Raw genomic sequence first — 25070 nt, 5'->3', positions numbered from 1 at the left:
AACTGGAAAATGAGACCCTTTTTTTTATATGTAGCTGAAAATTTTATTAAATCAGCCAAAATATTTCATAAACGAATGCAAGGGGCATATGTATATGCGTATAGCGTTGTCAATGATGGATGTTTAAATATGTGTAATTTGTGTTTCTGTGGGCGCACATTCTTGTTATAAATCATTTAATTACTATGTTTGGATTGGGTTTAAAAAAAAAAAAGTTTTAAAAATGTGGTCCATTCATTGAGTGATTTGGCACGCAGCGTTCAGAAGTACGTGCAGCATTGCCATGAACGCTGTTGTAAGCTGTGTATGGGAGTTAAAAGGGAAGTAAATAATCAGAGTATTGGCTGCACTGAATCACAGCAGTCCAATAAAAAGGATTTAGGTCCTGTTCACACAGGAATGAAACAAAAGAAATTCAAGTCCATTTGGCTCCAAAAATCTGAAGAATCACATGATTTCCAAACAAAGTTCTTTTGCGTTTGTGTGTGTGTGCGGGGTGCTTCCCTCTTGTTGTAAAATGTCAAATGCGTAAATTGCCATCTCACCGTAAAGCCTGCTAAGAATTAGGGTACCGCACGTACCTAAAAAGACATTTCGCAAGATTTCTTGGAGAATCGGAGTAGAAGGGAAATATTTTTCCACTTCACTGAAGCTCTTAAGTGGTGTTACACAGTCTGACAAGGGTATTAAAATAATAACCGTCGTCATGAATTACAAAACGGAAATCCTGCTTAGCCACCACCTCCTCGAGTGAACAACAAGACCCTTTGACAAAGCTTTTGTTCTGCGGAAATGGTGGAAAAGTACCACTTCGCTACATCAAGGAGAATTTTATTGATCAACCGGGTTCAAACATCACAAGAACTTTCCACCAAATCCATTCTCGAGATGTAAACACTGATAACTCTACAGCAGGCACAGAAGTATTCTGTAATCCATCTTATATTTGGCACAAAGGCGAGTTTGCGGGATTTCTGTTCCTTTCAAGGGCCCACAGGAAGATGCAAGGTCCACATATACGTACAGAAAGTGACAGCAAGCTGACAAGACAGCAAGAGCAACTGAAATACTGTACTGTTTACTGAATCCAGGTTTAATTGTTGGAAGGCTCATCTGTTGGATGAAATATTACAAATATAGTTTTCTAAAAGTGAATACAATCTCATTTTTTATGCCACAATCCTCATGCAGTAACTGCTCCTAAACTTTCTCAGTTGGAGATAATGTTAGTCTACAGTGGGACCAGGTGTTGGGTTTAATAACATCAGCTCCGAAAAGAAAAGTCATTTCAGAGATGGAGCAAGTTATTGAATTTCACTGAAAGATTATGAAGACAATTGTAAATTGTAAGCTGCTGAACTGAACACCATAACACCATTTGCTGGACTGTTTGGGATGACATTTACCCCAGACCAGTTACATAAGTGTGTCAGGTATACAGACACTCTCACATCAGTTATTCTTATTGACATACCTATATGCTTGTGGCGTCTGTGTAAGAAAAAAATCTATTTTGGACAAGTGACTACATTTTCAAACATGTTGAATCTGTCTGAAGAACCAGTATTTGAGACCAGTATTACATTTCGCGACAAAAATAATTCCAAACAGCACTGTTTTGCGTGTCTGAGCAACATTACAGTGCTTCGTTCCTGAATGAATCAACCGTTTAAATGATTCGGTTCAGTCGCAATGACTCACTTATTACCAGTGACTTTCTGCTGTCTACTGGCGGTTTTAATGTCACATTTAAGGTCTATTTTCATTTTTAAATCATTGTAAATATCAGTATTCAATGCTTTATGTTTAAAATGTCTAAATCTAACATGTCTAAATCTAAAATGACATCTAAATGCCACTTCAGATGCAACTTCTGCAAAGATTCATTTTGATGATACTGGTTTCATTTGTTTAGTAACAGCCTAAATGTGTATTATCTTAATTGACTGATTAAATGTAACAATTTGACTCAAAATATATGTAAATCCTAACATAACACAACATTTAAGTACTAACTTATGCCTCTCTATGTTCATTTTGTGCAAAAACTCACAAAATAACACAATTCCTACATTTATTTCCCTTGTTGTCTGATGCGAAGCATGCTGGGAACTAGAAAACGCAATCATTTTTAGTTCACCTTACTACAACGACATTTTGGCCCGGTTTCACAGACAGGGCTTAGACTAAACCAGGATTAGGCCATAGTTCAATTAGGACATTTGAGTAATTTTTATAAACATGTCTTATTAAAAACATTACTGGTGTGCATCTTTAGACAAAACAAAGGCACTGATATATTTAAAGATCAGTCAATGCAAGTTTCTTTCAGTTGAAACGGCTCAGACTTACATTTTAGTCTGGGACTAGGCTTAAACCTTGTCTGTGAAACCGGGGGTTTGAGTTTACAGAACTTATTTCAATTAAGTCCAATGAACTTTCATTATTATTTGTGTGAAATTATTTCAATTAATTCATTTCACTGTTCAGTTTTACAGTGAGACAACTAGCTTACTGAACTAGATTTTGTATTAGAATGAACATGTCTTATGTTAATGCTCATCTTAAAACCCCTTAACCTGACTCTACAAAATTAGTCTAACATCTGGCACGCAAGAGCTCATCTAACTTCAGCTGAATGGTAAAAACTCATGATGAGTCACTAGCATCATATTACCTCCCAGTTTACAACATGTTACAGAGCCATAAAAGGACAAGGGTGAAAGGGGAAAAAGGATACTAAAATGTTATATTTATCACTGCAATCATTTAACTGATAAGAGGAAATTTTGAGTGCTTGTATATTTAGATTATAAAGTTCAGTCACAGATAGTAATTATCTAAGAATGACACCACTTTTTAGTGTGAAAAGTTAATCTTAAAATTGAAGTTAATGAGAAAAGGAAAAAAACATGGAGATTTCTTTATAAGCTAGTTAAATGAAATTGCTCAGGCTCCATCATGGTGAGAACAGTTCTCCATTTATCAGTGTCTGATGATCAGGATAGGGGAAATATTGGTAAGTACAATGAAATATAATAAATAAATAAATACCTAACCCACACACAAGTAGGCTGTGGCAGCTTAGATAAGAATTTAAGAGTTTTTAATGTTGTGAAACCGTGTGCACCTTTTCTAGATTTCATAGGATTATTGTCTGGTTTGAATCTTTTAACTTTCTTTGGCATTTCTGTAGCCCTGCAGTAAAGATAAGGGATACAACCTAAAGCAGGTAATTAACCTGCATACATAGGTATAGTTTAACATATTGATAAGAGAATATTTGACATGATTATATTTGAATTGTTATGTACTGTTTTGCTGCTCTACATTTTCACACACAGTAAATGATATATACAGAACAGTTTTTTTTTTCAACAAGGGCACATTAAATTGATCAAAAGTGACAGTAAAGACATTTATAATGTTACAAAAGATTTATATTTTTTAAAAATGCTGTTCTTTTGAACGTTCTAATCAAGTAACCTGAAAAATGTATCACGATTTCCACAAAAATAGCATTGATAATAATAAAATATGAATAGTAATAATGTTTCTTGAGCAGCAAATCAGCATATTAGAATGATTTCTGAAGGATCATGTGACATTGAAGACTGGAGTAATGATGCTGAAAATTAAGCTTTGCACCACAGGAATAAATTACATTTTACACTATATGCAAATAGAAACAGTTATTTTGAATTGTAATAATATTTCACAATATTACTGTTTTTACTGTATTTTTTGATCAAAGAAATGCAGCCTTGGTAAGTATTTAAAAAATAATAATTCAGCATGCAGCAGTAAATGTCCATGTGAAGCACACTGACCTGTTGAAGGTCTCTGTGGATCTGGCAGGGCTCACGGTCCGAGGGCTGAGGTTCATGCCGTCGTCGCTGGAGCTGATGCTCCGGTCTGGAGAGTGTGGAGGAAACTGAGCTCTAGCACCCGAGCTTCTGTCTGGAAGATGGGGCAAAGGCCTGGAGACGGGATCACCGGAGGGAGCCGGCTCAGGAAAAGATCTCTGCACAGCCTCTGTCTTTATCTTCTTCACCTGAAAGACAGAAATCAAAAGAAAGATGAAGACAGAGGGACAGAAATCATTACAAGAACATACATTAGTTTGATGACCCCAGGAAACACCAACATGAAGATAATTATACAGCACAATAAAAAGTAAAAGGTATTTATGAATAAACTTAGCTCACATGTGTCTTACCTTTCTAACCGATAAAGGCTGTACATGCCGGAAACCAGATGAATAAGTGTGATAGCTAAAAAATCTCACACGCACATGAGCCCAGTCAAATTCAGATCGATCCATTGCCACTTAATGATGCAAATGATAAAGAGACAAACTATACTAAACCACTTGTATTTTCAAGACTGCAGCAAACAACACCACCATTATCCTGGGACCGCAACTGTGTTCGGCCAGAAGGGAGTCTGAAATCCAAACTTTTAAGCATTGATTTGTGAATAACAGGCCAATCTCTCACAGCAAAGTGGAAGAGATGAACCAATTTAACTCACAAAGCAAATGAGATCATGTAACAAAATCACGTAACACAAAGACTACAATAGGATTAGATTGATCTTCAACGCACTTAGTCCTGAAGGCACAGACGGTCAGTAGGTAATGGCTTTGACTACGGTAAAGAGGAAACTATCGATCGCAGCCCACGTGGGACCCATTTAAGGCACAGTAACTAAGCGAGATCTGGACATCGATACACTAATGTGTTAATGATGCAAACAGCACCGGAAAATCATTGTTTTATTGAGTTCTGCGTTAAACGCTTTCGACTGACTGTTTGTAGAAGGGTCGAAACATTAACGTCATGTAAAAGCACAGGACGCTGTGGTGTGATCTTTAAGATGATAGACTTAAATTAACAGGTTATCTAAATGAGAAAATTAGAAGTTACATTTCAGTCAGCTCGTCCCACAAACATATGGCTTTAGTAGTTTTGGAATATAGTGCACAGATAATATAAACTTCTTTTATGTAAATTGTTGGCCTCAGTACTCATTCACTTACACTATTGTTCAAAAATTTGGGATTAATAAGATTTGTTTTGTTTTTGAAAGAAGCCTCTGATGCTCATCAAGGCTGCATTTACAGTATTTGATCAAAAATAGCTGTAATATTGGTAAATATTATTACAATTCAAAATAGCTGTTTTCTATTTGAATATTTATTACTGTGATGCAAAGCTGAATTTTCAGCATCATTACTCCAGTCTTCAGTGTCACATGATCCTCCAGAAATCATTATAATATGCTGATTTACTGCTCAAAAACATTTCTTATTATTATCAATGCTGAAAACAGTTGTGCTGTTTAACAGGATACTTTAATCAAAAGAAGGTTTAAAAGAACAGCATTTATTTGAAATAAATAAAAAATATTTTGTAGGATTATGTTTTTACTTTTGATAAACTTAATGTGTTCTTGTTGAATAAATGTATTATTTTTTTTAATCAATAAATCTTACTGACCCCAAACTTGGTGAATGGTTGTATATATTATATTGAAGAGTGTGGCCATATTCTATAAAAATTCACTTTTTGTGTTAAACAGAAAACAGAGAGTAATATGGTGTTTGAACAACATGATGGTTTGCATTATTTTTGGTAAACTATTCCATTAAAGTAAACTTTTCTCTGCTCTTTGCTGAATCCTTGCAGCATTTCTTACCTTCTTTATTCTCTGTGTTGGTATAGGATTGTCTGGACTAGACTCGCTTTCTCTAGACGGGTCTGTTTTGTCAATTGGAGTGCATTGAGTGACCTGACAAAAACACAGAGAAATCACTCTACAAATCTTAAAAAGACAGTTTTAATAAACAATGCATTCTGTGTTTACAGTAAACTGTAAAACCTGATTTTAAAAACAACATCCAGAATGACAGAACTAGATTTTTTACTAGATGTTTTCTGTACAGCATGTGAGTGGTGCTTTTCTACCGGATCTGTTTGCCAACTTTAACACCCACTAAATTTTGAAACAAGAAACCGCATGATTTGAGGTATCAGAGTTTTTAATAAACCAGAGTTTCATACTTTTTTCCAAGACTCCAGATCTAGACGTTTCTCTGTCCTCACCTCTCATAACAAACCTGAGTCCCTAGTTACATTTCAACAGAGACTTATAACACACCTACCAGATTCACCTCCTTGTTGCTAATCAATCACCTCGACTGAACAGTAAACAAAACACTCAAAAAAAATGGTAGCTACAGCTGACACCATCAAATATCAATGGTTAGTATAGTGGCAGCTCCAAAGATGCTGTACATTTTTTGTAAACTCTTTGAATGTTCTAGATGCCCAAGACCATCCCAATGGAAAGTTCAAGTAAACGTAGGACAAATATGGTCTCTGTAACCTTTGACCCATGTTCAGTGAAGGCTACTGATAAGCAAACCATTTCCTTCATGATTCTGTGATCACGTGTTTACTATTGATCAGAAAAAAATAATCATAAAACTTAATGCCAAGTACAATGGAATCCTCCAAAACAAGGAAATGTTCAAGTTTCAAGAGATAAAACATATTTCACTCATGCTATAAAATAAGTCAATAAATAAAATCAATCTCCTTTATCTGCTATGAACTTGCAAAACAGTCAAGGTAACGTCTGTCGAACTTGTTAAACTATCACTCCAACATAATCAGCGTAGATGTCAACAGATGTCCCGTGTATAAAGTTCTGTTTATTTATGCTGGTTTTCCCAAAACAAAATGAGATAATCCGAGTGAGCCAGTTCGGCTAGCGCTACGTGTTAAACTGAAAGATTTCATTGACCCCTTATGTAATTGGAAACGTCTCCGCCGTAGGAAGTGGTCTTATTTTTCATGAAAGTCACATCATGTATTTTTTCCATCAGCAATTCTCAGCCTGTTTACGACATCAGTTTGCCGATTAGACGGTTCTCCCACAGGCCTTATCTGGTCAAACTCGGTTTGATCAGCACTACATGTCTATGTAAACAGAGGACTTTCAATAGCTTTGGATTTCAAAGATAACACAAAAACACAGCATAAGCCGTTGTGTGTTAAGACCTTCCTCGGCTGAGATATTTCTGGAAGGTGGAAGATGGGGGAAAATATTCCAGATTTATGAATGTGAAGACTCTTCCTTCCAGGAGGCCACAATGAGGATCTAAACTCCACTTACTTCTGGTTAATAGAATAAAGCTGGATGATAAATCGATCAGGCCCATAGGGAATTTACACAACAAGCACTTGATTATACCATGAAACGACTATAATTGCACATAACTTTATTGACACTGCAATCCATTTTATTGATTTGTAACTTGTGAATGTGGTTTGTAATTTACAACAGTTCCAGAAGCAGGAAGTGTGACGTTTTATTTGTCATATGAAGAAGCCAGATTGATCTTAATCATATTTTGTAGAAGATAAGAGCTAGTAAATTCAGTCAGGTTCTCACTACAAATGTCTATTTGACGAAGCAAGTCTCTAAAACACAAAGAATATCTAGCGAATGTTGGCGATTCTTACCGTCTTTTTTCTTGGTGTCGCTATAGGGTTGTCTGGACTTGTCTCCTTTTCTCTTGAATAATCTAAATTTTCAACTGGAGTGCATTGTGTGACCTAACAAAATGATAGTGATTGATCAAATGATTTCAACATACAATTTATTACATTTAAAGTTTATAGAAACACGGGCATCTCAAAAACAGTAAACTGTATAAAACATAAAAGAGAGTTGCAGAAATACATCACTGTTAAAAAGTTAGAAGTCAGTATGATTTAAAAAAAATAATAATAATACTTTTATTCAGCATGAATGCATTGAATTGATCAAAAGTGACAATAAAGACACTGATAGTGTTACAAAAGATTTCTATGTCAAATAATGTTTTGTTATTTCCACAAAAATATTAAGGAGTTTTCATAATTGATAATATGAATAATAAGAAATGCTTCTTGAGCAGCAAATCAGCATATCAGAATGATTTCTGAAGGATCATGACACTGAAGACTGGAGTAATGATGCTGAAAACTCAGCTTTCCATCACATTTGAATATATATATATATATATATATATATATATATATATATATATATATACACACAAATAAAAAGCAGTTGTTTTATGCGCCATTGGTGAGCATTAGAGACTTCTAGTGCTGTTAAATGATTAATCGGGATTAATCGCATCCAAAATAAAAGTTTTTGTTTACAAAATATATGTGTGTACACTATGCATATTTATTATGTATATATAAATACACACAAATGCAAGTGTATATTTAAGAAAAATATGTTACGTTTTTATATTAAATATATTTATGATATCATTTATATGAACATAAATATATAAATGTAAATACATGTAAATATTTTCAAAATATATACTGTATGTGTGTGTCTTTACATATACATAATAAATATACATAGTACACACACACACATATATATTATGTGAACAAAAACTTTTATTTTGGATGTGATTAATCGCGATTAATCTTTTGACAGCACTAGAGACTTCTTTTAAAAATCTTACTGACCCCACACCTTTGAACAGTACTTGGAAAAACGTGTGCCCAGAGGGTAGTAAGTAGTACTTTCATACAAGGTTTTTCAATCTACAGAAACAATATTATTGTTATCAAAACATCATGCCAGTCATTTAAGAGGGTCATGGTTCACACTGCTTCATAGAGAGAACATACACAAACATGAGACACAGCCCGTCTCCAGCAGACACGTAAACACTACACCGAGTGGTTCTGAGCACGTACGCATGACCAGCGTCATATGCAACTGACATCATCCAATTGAGAGGGAAAGTTAATTCAATTCAATTTACAGAAAACAGAGCTCTTAACATCCGGCGTGTAAGAGTAAATTCAGAGAGTCTGGGAAAACTCAATTACAATATGCCTGCTCGTGGAATTTATCAAGAGAGCAAATATGACTAAGTGACTTTATATATTTATTGACTTAGTGTTTATCAAGAGGTGTACTTGGCACGAGCTACTGTAGATCTGTTCTTCATCTTTCACTCAATGTTGTTCCTCAGTGCATGAGCAAACACATCCTGTAGTCCATAAAAACACATTTTGTGTTCCTCAGGGGTGTAACTTTAATACCCATCGGAAAGACAAATACATCACTAGCCGGGCCCTTTAATGGGAATTAAGGTCACAAGAATCCGATCCAAAGTCAGCATGATGTAAATACTAAGAGGTTTAATCGAGCCCCCAGTTTTATGTCTCATGCAGGCACATCTGTGGTAAAAGTCTTTAAGTGCTGAAAAAAAAAAACCCAAATGACTATTAAAGAAAAAGCCATCCAAGATGTAGATGAGTTTGTTTTTTCATCACATCAGATTTGGAGAAATTTAGCATTATACAGTGAATGGGTGTCATCAGCATGAGAGTCCAAACAGCTGATAAACACTTCACAATAATCCACACCACTCCAGTCCATCAACTAATGTCTGGTGAAGTGAAAAGCTTCATGTTTCTAAGAAAGAAGAATTCATTATTAAGATGTTTTACACTTCAGACCATTGTTTCTGGCTAAAATACAAGTCCTCTATCCACAATATTGCTTCCTCCAGTGAAAGTCATCTGGTCTGAATCAGGAGAGATATATGCTAAAACAGCCTAAAATAGCTTTAAACAAATATGCTGGTTTTAATGTGATCGCACAAAGGGAGATGGACTTTTTTATTGGAGGAAGGATTATTATGGATTATGGACCAGAAGTGACATTTTGAAGTTAAAAATGTTTTAATGATGGATTTGTCCATTACAAACATGTAGATTTGATGTTAATTGATGGACTGGAGTGGTGTGGATTGCTTGTGGATTATTGTGATGTTTTTATCAACTGTTTGGACTCTCATTCTGACGGCACCCATTCACTGCAGAGGATCCATTGGTGAGCAAGTGATATAATACTAAATTTCGCCAAATCTGTTCAGATGAAGAGAAAAAAACTCTACATTTTGTATGGCCCGAGGGTGAATACATTTTCAACAAATTTTCATTTTTGGCTCAACTATTCCTTTAAAAAACAGCCTTTGACTGACTTAAGATCTGCATCATTTGGATTAAACTCAAAGCTGAGTCTTGTGATTCTACCTTTCACCTCAGGGTGACTAGTGTTATTGGATTGCTGGTGGTTTTGAAGTGCTATGTCACTGGAATTTGACATGGACTGTGGAAACAAACCCACACTGACTCTGTGTACCGTAGCAGGTTGATAATACAGGCATACACACATCTACGAATACACACACACTGTATACCATCAACTGTACCTTCATCTTCTTGACATGTGAAGCGTGTGCCTTCGGAGCAGGAGTAAAAGTTGAAGTCTCTGTGTTTTCAGTGTTTGTGTTGGCCTCCTGGGAACAAAACAATACACTCAGGAATTCACGCGAGATCACCTGAACCCACTGACTACAGCAACAAAGCGCCAGTGCACATGACTGATGCATCCAGAAGACAACACAATTTCATGTGATGACTGAAACTAAAGTGAAAATACAGAAAATCAGACATTGTTGATGGTGGCGTAAGAGAGATAGCATGATGACGTCTTGAAGTTTTGGCGAGTCAGTGCAAACAGCAACAAAGCAAGGTCAGGCAGACACAGTCTATGCATGTGACCACTAGGCTGAAGCAGGAGAAATTGACATGTTTTGGGTCGTATAGAAACACATCTTTCACATGGGTTTGATTTTCTCAGTTGATTTTCTCAGAGTACCATGACTTTTTGGACCAGTGTTGTTATTCTTAACTAAAGCTAAACAATTATAAAAACATTTACAGTAATTGAAATGAATGAATTAGACACAATTAACGGCACCCTTTTATTCAATACTTTTTGAAACCTCCATTTGCCAGTTTAACAGCTCTAAATTTTCTCCTATAATGCCTGATGAGGTTAGAGAACACCTGACAAGATCAGAGACCATTCCTTCATCCAGAATCACTCCAGATCCTTTAGATTCACAGCTCCATGACGGTGCTTCTTCTCTTCAGTTCACCTCACTCATTTTCTACAGGGTTCAGGTCAGAGGACTGGAATGGCCAGCAGAAGCTTGGTTTTGTGCTCAGTGACCCATTTTTGTGTTGTTTTTGAGGTTTGTGTTTGGATTATTGTACGGTTGGAAGATCCAAACATGGCCCATTATAAGATTTCTAACAGAATCAGTCACTTATGGATTTTTTATCTGTTGCTATTTGATAGAATCCATGATGCCATGTGTCTAAACAAGATGTCCAGGACCTCCAGCAGAAATATAGGCCCACAACATCAAAAATACAGCAGTATATTTCAGTGTACACGTGGGGTACTTTTTATCCCTGTGCTCACCAAACCCATCTTGAGTGTTTGCTGCTAAAAAGCTCATATTTTAGTTTCATCTGACCATAGAAGCCAGTCCCATTTGAAGTTCCAGTCGTGTCTGATAACTGAATATGCTGGAGTTTGTTTTTGGATGAGCTGGGAGAATTTTTCTTGAAACCCTCACAAACAACATCTGGTGTGTAGGTGCTGTTTGACCTTTTTTTTTTTTTTAAGGTTTTCTGACCCAAGACTCATCTATTTTCTGCAATTCTCCAGCTGTGGTCCTTGGAGAGTCTTTAGCCACTCAAACTCTCCTTCTCACCGTGCATTAGGACGATATAGACACACGTCCTCTTCCAGGCAGTTTCGTAACATTTTATGTTGATTGGAAATTCTTAATTATTGCCCTGATGGTGGAAATGGGAATTTTCACTGCCCTAGCTCTTTTTTTTTAAGCCACTTCACTAATTTGTGAAGCTCAATTATCTTTTGCTGCACATCAGAAATATATTCTTTGGTTTTTCTCATTGTGATGGATGATAAAGGGAATTTGGGCTTTGTTTTCCCTCCTATTTATATTTCTGTGAAACAGGAAGCCATGGCTGGATAATTTCATGTTCGTAATCACCCTGGAGTGCTCAAAATTGTAAATATGAATGGGAATGCACTTCAGAGATATTTTACTCATAAGAATCTCTAGGGGTGCCAATAATTCTGTCCAACGTGTATTTGAGAAAAACATTTATTTCATAATGATATTTACCCCATTTTAAATTCTTATTATCCAATGAAAGGTTAGATTTTTGTGAATTTTTTAAATAAAAGATCAAAAGGATTAACAATGCAGATTAATTTTCACAGCCTTCTTTCATCATATTTACCAAGGGTGCCGATATTGTTGGCCATGACTGGACTTCTACAGCATTTATTAATCTTAGTTAATGTTAATTTCAGCATTTACTAATGCATTATTAAAATCACAATAATTGTGTTTGTTAATGCACTGTGAACTAACATGAATAAACTATGAACAACTTTATTTTATTAACTAACATTAACAAAGATGAATAAAGTGTAATAAATGCATTGTTCATTGTTTGTTCATGTTAGTTAATACATTAACTAATGTTAATAAATGACACATTGTAAAGTGTTACCAAAACTTATATAAAAAACTTTTACATTTTAAAATTGTTCTTAAATTATTTCATGATAGTTGCAAAATAAACATTTCCAATATAAAAAATACAAAAAATGACTAAAACAACTAAAAGTAAAAGGCAAACAGAAAGTATAAAACACGAATATAGTATAAGATACTAACACTGGCTTGGATCCCAATTTTTGTTTGTTTGCATTTATTAATTTTTCATTTTCTCAACAATTATAATTATTATTCTTAATTTAAAAAGAACTCAAAATCTTAATAAATACTAAGATAGTAAAGTAAGGATACTAAAACAACACTGGTTTCAACCCCAATTTTAGTTTGTTTACATGTACTAATATTAAATGCCTCCATTTCAAGGACTATTCTGTTGCACTGAACAATTATATTTATTATTCTTTAATAATTTTGTCTATGGTATAGCTGACTGCCAACCGAGGGCAAGTGAAGTGGCAGTGCATTGGGAGTTAATATGTTTTGTCAGTACTCACTTTGACTATGATGAGGTTTGAAGGTTTTTCTTCGATCTGCCTTCTCTCCACCACAGACTCAAAGATGGCGCTGTAGTTCTGGATCAGCTTGGCCATAATGTTGTTACAGATATTCTGCTCCCGTATACCATCAAAACCAGATGACACACTGCAGAAAACACAGTGCCGCCACATTAAATGATAAAACCAGGGACAACATCACCTCCCTTTTTAAAGCCCTTTTTAGTAATAAATCATAAGCAATGACATATCACAATCAATTGAGCAATATGCAATAAAAGTAAATAGTGTTGCTGCTGATGCGAAATTAAATCAAGAATAAAACAACTAAATAAAATCTGATAGATTTTTTATAAAAAAGTGTCATTACGGGATTAAGGTAACAATGTAGAGTCAATTTCAATTTGCTGTCACTTAGGTAAAAGGTTTGAAAAAAAAAAACTTTTTTGTAAACTAAATAATATTACTCTCTCAGTGTGTGAGGCCACACTGAGATACTGTCCCACGATAGAGGGTAATAAAATGTGCAGTAAATGCTGCTACTGTATGGGGTCACTGAGTGCTTGTCTGACAGCTGTATTTGTGGTTTAATTATTCCCGACAAAGAGAACATGTTGTACAGCGAAGAAAGGTATGTGCCTAAAACAGGCAACAGTTTTGTCACCTCCACCTCACTGATCTGAGGTTACACACATTGCGTATACACAGACGCTGAGGTGTCAAACGCACATGTTGTAGTCACAGGGATTCCCTGAAACTGAGTGGCTGATTTATTATTAGGGGTTGCGTTTATATTGCAACAGCTGGCAACTTGCTTACAAGTCACTATAACATGGAACAGATAAAATAATATTTAAAATGAATTGATGCAACAATTAACTTGTATTTTGTAAAATCACATTCCTTCACGTCCAGTCTCTGTAAGACATAAACTACATTGAAAATATTGAAGGGTGTTGGCTTAAATCTGGATATATAGATAGTTATGTATGGAGGTTCACATCTGTATGCTTTCTGAGCTTTTCTTGTGCTGTTTTTTTCTCAGAGCTATTCACTTGTGAATAATCAGTGCTTCTGTGCCTGAAAATAGCAACCAAGTAATTTATGACCACAGAGAGTATGTAAGTGATATTTGTGTTAGCGCTGACATCCAGTAAAGAATTCCACCTGGACTTTGGCCCCCTCTATTGGAGTCCAAAGCCAGGATAGCCATAAGACTTGCACCCAACATGTATTTCAAAGCATTACTTTTAATGATGCAATGACAATTTAAACCATCAAGAATTTAGGTTGAAATTTATTAGTGCTGTCAAATGATTAATGATGACTTTTTATGATACTTTTGTATGGATTATTTATTTCCGCAACATAAGGTCACACTTTAATTTGTGGATCAATTCTCACAATTAACTAATAATTAATTACAACTTTTGTCTCAACTTTTTGACTCGTAAGGTAGTAAGGTACTAGTAAGGTAGTTGTTTAGGTATGGGACAGGATTAAGGGGAAATATGGTCATGCAAAATAAGGCAATAATATGGGCTAAAAAGTGGTAATAAACAGCCAATATGCTAGTAATATGCATGCTAATAAGCAACTAATTAATAGTGGGAATTGGTCCTTCAAATAAAGTGTTACTGAAAAATATCACGCTTTTTAAAATTTAAACAGTCCTGTGATATGGCAAATTGATATTTTACATAGTGTCTCAATTAATATGAAGTCATAAAAATTACATTGAATAATCAACTAAAAAAAGTCATGTCAAATACCCCGTAATTTTTTTTTATAATAATAAACAGTATACAGTATACATAAATAAACATAATAATGTGAAGTAACAGAATAATTCATCACTGTGCAAGCGAAACTGAGAACATGACACCCAGACCACATAACATGCAGCTTTTGGCAATGAGTGGACGAAACATAATTCAAATAGCTTGGGGATACATGCATAGCTCAAGGTAAAATGTGTGTACTTAAATGCAAAGTAAAGTATTTACTTGAAGACACGATAGGTCTTCAAGTTATTATATCAGCTGATTATGGATCAGCTGATATAATTAATAGAAGTGAAAAATATATTTGATTGGTTTGCTCATGTTGAACTGTGTGACTTACTGGAAGACGTTGGGCCCAAACACCATGGCCAGGTTGGTGGCCGTCATGCGGTTATGAGCATGTTCCTGTTCCACCTGAGACAGGAAGTGACATAAGTAATGCAGGAGACTGTAGTGAATATCTGGCAGCTGGAGTAGGAGCTCACGCAGGTCCTTACAGAAGTCATCCTCACTGGATTCTGACAGAAAAATACAGAAATATAATAAAGAATTTCATTGATTAAATAGGATATTAAATACAAAAGAAATGTGGTCAAACAAACAGAAAATGCTACTTTCAATTATTTAAACACCTTATAAAGTCGGTGACAAATTCCAGTACTTATGTATTTTATAATTAAATAGCTAAATAAAGTATTAATCATTAATATTTACAGTAACAATACATTTTATATTATAATGTTGTTATTGTTATATTTTTTCTATTTTGTTTAAAACAGTAACAAATTCTACTACTCATTTGTCAAAAAATAAATACACTGCTATATATATAATATATTTTCTATTTTAACTATAGCTGTCACAGAAACAGTAACAGAGCAGTAACAGTTGCTGGGGAAAAGCTGCAAAACATGAAGTGTTGACAAGGATTATTTGTGGCACTTTTAAGGTGAATAGTAAATGTGGAAGTGAATAGAGCTGACTCAGAAATACTCTGTAAGAAGTAGGAGAAGGGTGACGGCTTTAATAGTGTGTGGACATGTAGTAAAACAGTGGTGGAGTAACGGGAAGAGAACTGAAGTGCTGAAGTGTGCCTGCTATAACTACTAATGGAATAGAGGAACTTCCCTATGATTGAAAGGTAAGGGAGAATTTACTAGCAATAATCATATATATTTCATATATAGATTTAAAATAGTAGATGTTGGGGGCTCAATGGTGAGAAGAAATGTCATATTTTCTTTTTAATCAGCAACAAATTATTGTTGTTTGAATATATTCATATTAATAACAATTTATTATTTTTTCACATTCTGAGTTTGAAATCAAATCCAAGAGTTCATCTTAAATTTCTATGCAACTCCACGGTATCTGCATGCGCACACAACATTCCCAATACAAATATGTGTCTGTTTTAATCTTTGTTTTCTGGCATCCGAGATGCACCATCTGCACAGGATATATAGTGTCTCGCACATGCCACAAAGAGAGGGAGATTGGGACACCAACAGTGAGGGAGAATAAGAAATAAACTGCAGAAAACAAGTCTGTGGAGAAAGCAGCTCACATAATTCCTTCAGGAAATCTTTTTTTGGGAAGCATTAATATGAAACTGAGGTGTTTATTGGTGCACCGCTGATCTCTGACAGCAAGACAACGTTAATCAAGCAAAGTCTCCTCTCTGCACGTCGCAGAGGCCAGTGAAGGATGATACAGTTGCAAATGTAATATTTTTTCAAGTTTGAATGGACCCAATGGACGTAAGCCAGCAAAATAATGTAATTTATTAAAGCACTATCTAATCTTTTACACCGTTCAGAAGCCAAAATCTTGCCTAGAGCTCTTCAGGCAGTATGAACATTTTAAACACTTACTATGATATAGTCTACACTAAAGTCTAAGGCCGCTCTGCTCAGTCTTTATCTTCACTATGACTCATGAGCTTAAGATAGAACCATAACCTTCACCTAAATCATTTCAGTTGATCAACAGCTTAACCGGTTTGACTGGCACTAAACCGCTGACCTACTTTGCTATTATGAATTAAACACATTATAATGTTAATGTAAATACTGTTAATACACACACACACATATATATATATATATATATATATATATATATATATATATATATATATATATATATATATACATATATATACACGTGCATTAGGTGATGAAATTTATGAGAGGGAAAATTATATTTTAATGGTTTTGCGTTTGCAAGCAAAACATTTGCATTATCTTGTAAAACGACTGCGTTCCCCTTAAAAAACGTTTTGAGAGCGATGAAATATATATATTTTTTTTCATTTCAGCTTATTTTTCATTACCATATCCCTTTAAGGGCTCTTATGCTGATGATACACAGAGCAATGTTCCTTGGGCACTTTCCCACTGAGAATGGGTAACAAAATTCCTGTCTGGATACTTTAGATCAGTCGTGGACCCTGTACCCTGCAGCAGACGCAATGAAATTATGCAGCGCCTGGAAGTAGTCCCCATCTAGGTAACTAACTATGAAATAGCTGGGGACTACTTCAGTACTAGCCCCTCACTGCAGAACAAAGATCCAGGGGGCAGGGCTGGATCCACATCTAGGGGGTGGAGATGGGTAGGTTTAGGGGTGGAGATGAGTAGGTTTAGGGGTGGAGATGGTAGGTTTAGGGGTTGAGATGGGTGGGCTTTGGGATCAGGGGGTGGAGATGGGTAGGTTTAGGTATATGTAAGGTGGGAGGAGTTGGATCTAGATCCAAGCACACCCCCTGGATCTTGTGTTCTGCAGTGAGGACCATCTCGACTACTTTCAGGCGCATCGCAATATCATTGCGCCTGCTGCACCCATGGTACGGCAGCAAAGTTCCTTGATTATTACTCTGGAATGAGAGTATAGTTCCTAGCCATATTGGCCTAGAAAATCGCAACTTTTCGTTTTCCGTCAGTCTTAGTACACGATGCAACTACAGAAGAGTCAAGTTTTATATAGGAAAATTATCTAAACTCTTTGGTCATTTTTGAGCGAGATGCTAACGGTCTAATCAGATTCAATTATCTATGCTAAGCTACGCTAAAAGTGCTACCGTCAGACCCGGAGATCGGCTGAATGGATCCAAAAACGGTAAAACTCAACTCTTGGGGACTTGTAAAATGAGCCCATTTTCAAAAAAAGTGGAGTGTTCCTTTAAGGCTCAGTTCCTTTAAGGCTCAAATATGTGAATGAATGACTGTGGTGTGAACTTCACACCACAGTCATTCATTCACATATTTGAAGATGGAGATAGATGTATGTTTGTTGTTAGGATGACAAAAACAGTGATTATTTTATTTTTTATTTAGGCTCTGCCTCGATTGAGATGGCCAATCAAATCAAAGTAGGCGGGGTTTAGAGTTCACAAAATAAGTTTTGCTTAAATTTTCTAATTTGTTTCAAGTTTCAGCGCGAGAATCGTCGAAAGAGAAGGAGGTGGGATGGAAATAGCGAAACGTTTAATATGACAACATTTTTACTTTAAATCTTAAACTAATGACAGTAAAATACCCAGGGGTACAAACTAATCGACGTTTTTTCTAAAAATGGTCGTTTTGAATTGAAAACATGGTTTCTTAACATAATTAGGCATAAATGAAAGTCAAAATGATTACTTCCCAAATATAATTAGGGTTTTCCTCCCATGTCATATCTTTTCTCTCACCATGTCCCCTTAAGCCGGGCTATGAAGTTTAAACCTACAATCTTTCTGTTAACACCAGCCCAGATGTACTACACCACACCTCCCATGAATGAAGACTAAAGCAGACTCACCCTGGTACAGCTGAATGAGAGGACTGTGGATGGAGGGGTGGATGAGACCTTCAGGTAGATCCCTCAAGAACTGCTTCAGTAAACTGGCTACAGCAAAGGCGTCTGCATCCTGATGAAGATCCACCTCTTCTCCAGCATCAAACCTCTTCCGCAGGTTATCCACAGTCCGGACGCTGCCATTCACTCTGAACAGACCCTCCAGATGAAGACCTGGCAGATAGTGGCACCATGAGAGAGACACAAGTCAATTTGTAGTTAAAACTAACAACATTTCAGGGTTTCAATAGTTATGACACTCTTAGCTTAATTTCCAAACTAATCTTTTAAAATATATATATATATATATTAGAAGATATTTGATCAACGGCATAAAGTCTACAGAAAAATCAAGCTCAAGTAAAATACTTGCACAGTTTCGTGCTGACTTGTCAAAGGCCCAGTAAGTGATTTTCATCTATATAGTTATAGCACCATTCAGAGGAAAACAAGCACCACTGCAGCTTCTAGGCTTCAGATTTAGCAGAGTACAGTATGTACTACAGTTTGGAACAAATATGGTAATAAACAATAATGTTTAATGAATTATAGTCTTTAAGTATTGAAAGTTAATTTAATGGAAAATTCTAACACAAGTAATGTTATTTGTCAGTAGGAAGTGAAATTAATATAATATAAAATATTTTGAACAGTATTGCTATATAAAATATTACTGTTTTCTATTTCATCCTTGCAGTTTTGTCATGTTGTTGTCAATCACAGTTCTTTACTAACAAATGAGTTTTAGAGGACCGAGGTGGGAAGAATTGTTTTTGGTACATTTTAAAATATTTGTGACTTTAAATAATGTGCTTTTTATTATCTTTTGTGTTTACAAATAAATAATACAAAATGCTTCCTAAATTTTTTTTTTTTTTTTACTGACTGTATAATGTTAAACTTAGTATTTTTACCGTAAATAAATAAATATTACAGAATATTTTACATAAATACGATTACAAATCATTCTGGTACTTGAGTGCACTCATCTTTCCTTTTTTATTTGGTTTGACCTTGATCCGGTACCCAGTTACCTAATTGTAATAGTCACAGCTTGGTCTTTGTTGGCTAAAGGCTTGGAGCCATTCACTAAAGTAGTAAAAGCTGTGACTTTATGTTCTTAGACAACATGTACTATTGGCAGGTAGAAAACCATACTGTTTGCCAGTTCATTCACTTCAGCCAACATGGTCCGAGTGCACTGAATGAACCCACAGTATTCTTCAAAAGGAGCACACACACACACACACACACACACACAAAAAGAAAATGTAATTGATTTTAAAAAGTTTGAACTTTGAAGTTCATGTATAAGAAAATGCTATTAAACGTGATTAAAATAACCATACATAATATTTGATTAAAACATGATAATCTAATGTGTGGGTTACAAACATAATATAGGTTATTTCTATGCAGAGAAATAACTCATAGGTCCTTTTTCATAGATTATTTTTAGTGCATATGAACAGATTGTCTCTGTGTGGTTCTATGGAGAATAAGAGGCATGTTCTGTGATGATCAGAGAGAGGTTAATAAGAAGTCTCCTAAGGAATTTCAGTCTAAGTCTTTGTCTTGCATGGGGGGAGACCCTGTCAGAGTCTGTAGCTCGTGATTTTCTATCACAGGTTTACATGTGACCATCAGTCTTGATTACTTGCCCCAAATTTGACAGTCTCCTTCCTGAATTGGAATTATCAATGTGTTCTTTTGTCTCAAGGTTGTAAGCTGTTCTGTGAAAGAGGCTTGCTGGTTAGTTTGCTTGCTTCAGACTAGTTGGCGCTAGGATTTGGACAGATTTATGACGTTGTCCTGTTACAGCTTTGAGGCCCCTCTTTGTGGAAACTCAGCTTCTCATGTTTCGATGTTCTGATCGAATCTTAAATTTGTCTGATTCAGTCTCTGATATCCTACAATTAAAATATCTATATTATGTAAAAAACCTGTCATGTCAAAATAAAAATAGAAAACAACACAGAAAAAGAATACAATATATTAATATGAAACAAATATGAAAGAAAACTGTGTTTTTAACTTAATATAATACAGGTTTTTAACTTTTCTCTCTCACACACACACATACATACATACATACATACACACACACACACACACATATATATATATATATATATATATATATATATATATATATATGTGCGTGTGTGAGTGTGGGTATGTGTCTCGCCTGGGATCATTCCCATAAAGTTTAAGTGAAAGGTATATTATATTATATTTTTTGCCCTCGAATCATTCCCTATAAAGTTCAAAAGGGCAAAACAAAGTATTCTGCTATTTGTTATAGCATTTGCCACACCTCTGAAAACAATGATCATAAATTATAAATTGCCCAGTAACTCTTAGGCCTGTATCAGTCACCTGATGATTTCTTCTTTGTGAAAATGCAGTAGGCCTGGATGTGATGTGCTATAAGTTGCTTAAAGCATTATAATGGTTCACCAAAGAAATACTCAGGTTACTTTTAATTCTTTATCATTGACCCCAGATCAGATTTCTGCGATCAGGTCTAACACGTGAGCTGAGAGCAACACTTACCATGCTTTTCCAGATACTCCACCATACTCTGGACCACCACAGGAACCCCGTCCTTGACAAGTCCCAGATCACTCAACTCCAGCAGGGACATCCCGAAGATCTTCCCCCCTGTGGAGGTGGCCGGAGAGGGTTTGATCATGGGCAGCTGCACCATCCTCTTCATGTCCTCCTTGATCTGAACAGCTGCCTTGTTGTGCTTGGAAAAGCAGAAGAGAAAAGAGCAGTCAACCACATCTACCGTTCTGACTGTCTGCATCTTGAAGACCCCTAGTCCATATCACCCTTTATAACTGAGACTATTTTTCCCACTGCCGGTGTAGGGGGATCTGTCAGTGGCAGGAAACAGAAGGGAGGGAGTCTAGTGTGTGTGTGTGTGTGTGTGTGTGTGTGCGCGTTTGTCTACGTCAGGAGAGGTTGCTATGCACCTGTAACCAGGTGAGAGGAAACACTCAAGCTGACAGTATATCAAACTCAGCTGTGCCTAGAGAACAGGGTTTGTTATGGATTAGAGGAGGAAAGCTTTGAATGTTATGCATTCAGGAAGTTATACTAATGGTGAACAAATATTTACAATATGTAAAAATTTTCTTTAAATGAAAACTATAATAAATTGAAGTTAAACTAGGAAGAGGTTTATTGGTATTGCACGCAAAGTATAAGCCAGTGTTATTTTAGTGTTGTTAATATATTATTTTAGTTTTTGTTAATATTTTGAATTAAGTTGTATTTATTAGGTTACATGTTTTTTAATGTCTATATAGATTTTATTAAGTTTTAGTTTATTTTGAATTAAGTTGTATTTATTAGGTTACATGTTTTTTAATGTCTATATAGATTTTATTAAGTTTTAGTTTATAGTTTGCTCATATTATATTATATTAGCTAATATTTATATTCAGAGAAATAAAAAACATGATTTTTTTAAAACAAAAAAGTTATCTGATTAACCGTTAGCTTGCTAAAAAATTATGAAAAAAAAATTAAACTGATATTTATTTGTCATTTTAAATTATTATTATTATTTACAATTTCATTTTTTGATCATTAAAAAAAATAATTTTAACAGTTTTCAAAACATAGATTGATAAGTAATGAGATAATAGCTAGTTTTAATTTAGCAGAGAGTATGTTTACCATTGTAGATTGTTAAAGGGTTGTTTATGTAATTTTTATGTTGTTATGTAATGAATAGTAGGAGTACCATAAAGTATAAGTGCATTTATTTTTGAAGGCTTGACAGCATAATCTGAGATGAATCAATGGTGATCTGCTTCAGTGTCACTTCACAAACACAAACTAAGGCATTATTTGCTTCATAATCAGTGAGACAGTCTGTAAGATTTGTTCTTAAGTTTTTAACAGAAATGCCCACCAACACTGCATTTATTTAATTAAAAATTCTATTTGAATATATTTTAAAATGTAATTTATTTCTGTGATCAAAGCTGAATTTTCAGCATCATTACTGAATGACATCATGTCACATGATCCTTCAGAAATCATTCTAATATACTGATTTACTGCTCAAGAAACATTTCTGATTATCAATGTTAAAAACTGTTTTTGCTGAATAAAATTATCAATTTCTTTCAAATAATAATGACTAATTATTAGCATAGAAGCTTTTTTAGCTGAATATTCTTTCTAAAGTCTCTAGCATTTTGCTCCTCAAGTAGCCTAGATATTAAGAACATAAGCCTGTCTGAGCTACTCATGAGAGACCAACAGGAACAGATGTCCATGAAATCACCCCAACCTCACACACGGGTCCTCACAACACTTCATATGTGAAGAGCCAAGCGTTAGCATACTGGCATGCTATTCACAGCCATTCACTTTGTGCTGCAAGTTTCCATTACAGGTTCAGACAAAGTCCTAATCACTTAATGATGCCCCCCTGCTTTGACTCTTTTGGGAAGTCAATGGATCTTCAAACCCTCCCCCATAAACTGCAAAATACACCTCAGTGAACCCTCATATCACATAATCATATTTATTGTTTCTAGCTGAAGAGTTTAGATAAGTAATTTTTTAAATTATAACGTTACAGAAGATGTCAAAGAAATGCTGTTCTTTTGAACCTTCTATTCAAAAAAGAATCTTGAAAAATTGTATCAGCTTCCAAAAAATGCTGTTTTCAACATTGATGACAAAAATAAATATTTTTTCAGGAGCAAAATAACATATTAGAGTGATTTCTGAAGGATCATGTGACACTGAAGACTGGAGTAATGATGCTGAAAATTCAGCTTTGATCACAGGAATAAAGCGAGTCTCGGCTTGTTCATTCATATCTGTCACGCATGCGTACATACAAGTGGTCCTGACAGCAACAGCTGCAGATCCCCTCTGCTATTATAGAAACACAAGCACATAGTCTACAGCACTAACACTCTGAAAAATTAGCATCTTAGGGATACAGCAGCTTGTCACTGATTCAGTTCTGATAAGGGACAACTTTGTACCTTGTTTAACCCTAAAAGGTGCATATTAGTACCCTAGAGTAGTAATGTATACTTAAAATACTACTATGAATACAAAGATACAAAGTTGTCCATTTGAGGTTACTGTCCTAATAAAAAAAGAAGCACCAAAGCAATGTTAATTTATTTATAAAGTTTCATTAAGTGTGAAGCTGACAAGAGAGTGTCAGTTCCAGGTGGCCTAACACAAGAGACATTGTTAACAGATGGGAAGAAATGACCTCAGTCCAGCGGCTTTAATTTATTGATGCATGCAGAAACTCCATAATAATCATGTGTAAACTCAAACACACACTTTCATACTGAGAGTTTCCCTCCCTTATAAGAAGTTGACCAGCATGTTTTTTGTACTTACACAGATGGTTATTGCTCCAGCCCCCATCTCCCTCTTCTTCCAGGAAGAGCCTGCAGAGTGATGAATTCCCCAAATTCCTCCTCCTTTCTTACTGTGGCCTCAACATCCCATAACAAAGTCGCCGGGTCATAATGTGTTGTTTAGTCCATCTTTGGATGGGCTAAACATATCTGAAAACTTCAGAGGCTAAGCAGAGGAGTCAGCCTCCCTTTCCTAAAGCTCAGTGGAGCTTAGTGACTCCTCACCAAATGAAATCTGAGCCCTGCGCTCTAATTGGCTGGTGATGTGAGTCACATGACCAGCTGGCCCAAACCTTTGAGAGTCTCTCCACATGGGGCAAATGAGAGGAAGCTGCATCAATTACCAATTCACAACTTTTCAGTGTTGATGTAAGGTGCCTTTGCTTGTCTTCATACGTTTTAAAGAATCAACTTAAATCATGTAAAAACTGAAACATTTCTGCTTTTATTTTTTTGCATGTATATGATATTTTAGAATCTCCTTTCCAGTTTAAGTCAGAAATTCAAGACTAACATAAACTGCATGTAAATTTGTATGCACAGGCTTTTGTACTGAATTAAAAAGTCTTTGCACAACAAGTACAAAGAGTACTAGTCCTCAAAAGCTTCACTAATGGATGGATGGGATTATTGTGCAGTGGCCAAAAAATGTTAAACAATCCTAAACTTATACATAATGGATTTACCAAAGCAAATCTTATTTTTGAAATATTATACTTCAACGTCACGTCCCATTTCCAGTTTAGAACCCTGTTTATTCTTTTAACCATCTTCAAGAGGTGCATCCTGGGATGCTTTTAAACTATTGAAGGAGTTCATGTATGCTGGATTCTTTTAACAAGTTTAGAGGTTCTGTAAATAAATTCATATGTACGCAAACAATTATATTTGTCTACAAAGCTAATTTCAATCATTTGTCTTTAGATTAAACAATTCATGGAATTCTGCCCAACTGTACAATTTTTCTCATATTATTCTAACTGTAAAACTTTAAAATGAGACCTTCATGATTATGGAGGATTTTGAAATC

At 35.2% G+C, this 25070-nt stretch overlaps 1 protein-coding gene across 2 annotated transcripts in view; it reads right to left on the bottom strand.

The window, feature by feature from the left end:
• LOC306873696 (protein FAM13A-like) overlaps positions 1 to 24266 on the bottom strand; it is a 46896-nt gene extending 22630 nt beyond the window's left edge. The window contains exons 1-9 of one of the 2 annotated variants that reach the window (XM_079423160.1): positions 24021 to 24266; positions 21183 to 21378; positions 18591 to 18800; positions 15127 to 15304; positions 13003 to 13150; positions 10310 to 10396; positions 7533 to 7625; positions 5701 to 5793; positions 3831 to 4054 (exon numbers count right to left, since the gene is read on the bottom strand). In XM_079423160.1, the coding sequence (XP_079279286.1) occupies positions 3831 to 4054; positions 5701 to 5793; positions 7533 to 7625; positions 10310 to 10396; positions 13003 to 13150; positions 15127 to 15304; positions 18591 to 18800; positions 21183 to 21378; positions 24021 to 24047 (1256 nt within the window). In that variant the 5' untranslated portion in view covers positions 24048 to 24266. The remainder of the gene's footprint in view (positions 1 to 3830; positions 4055 to 5700; positions 5794 to 7532; positions 7626 to 10309; positions 10397 to 13002; positions 13151 to 15126; positions 15305 to 18590; positions 18801 to 21182; positions 21379 to 24020) is intronic. The other variant, XM_079423159.1, reaches the window with a different exon arrangement.
• Between the last annotated feature and the right edge of the window lie 804 nt (positions 24267 to 25070).

The sequence above is a fragment of the Barbus barbus genome, assembly GCF_936440315.1.
Source record: "Barbus barbus genome assembly, chromosome: 8".
Classification (NCBI taxonomy): domain Eukaryota; kingdom Metazoa; phylum Chordata; class Actinopteri; order Cypriniformes; family Cyprinidae; genus Barbus; species Barbus barbus.
Note: the sequence above shows the minus strand (reverse complement) of the source record. Positions and strands in the feature narration are given on the sequence as shown.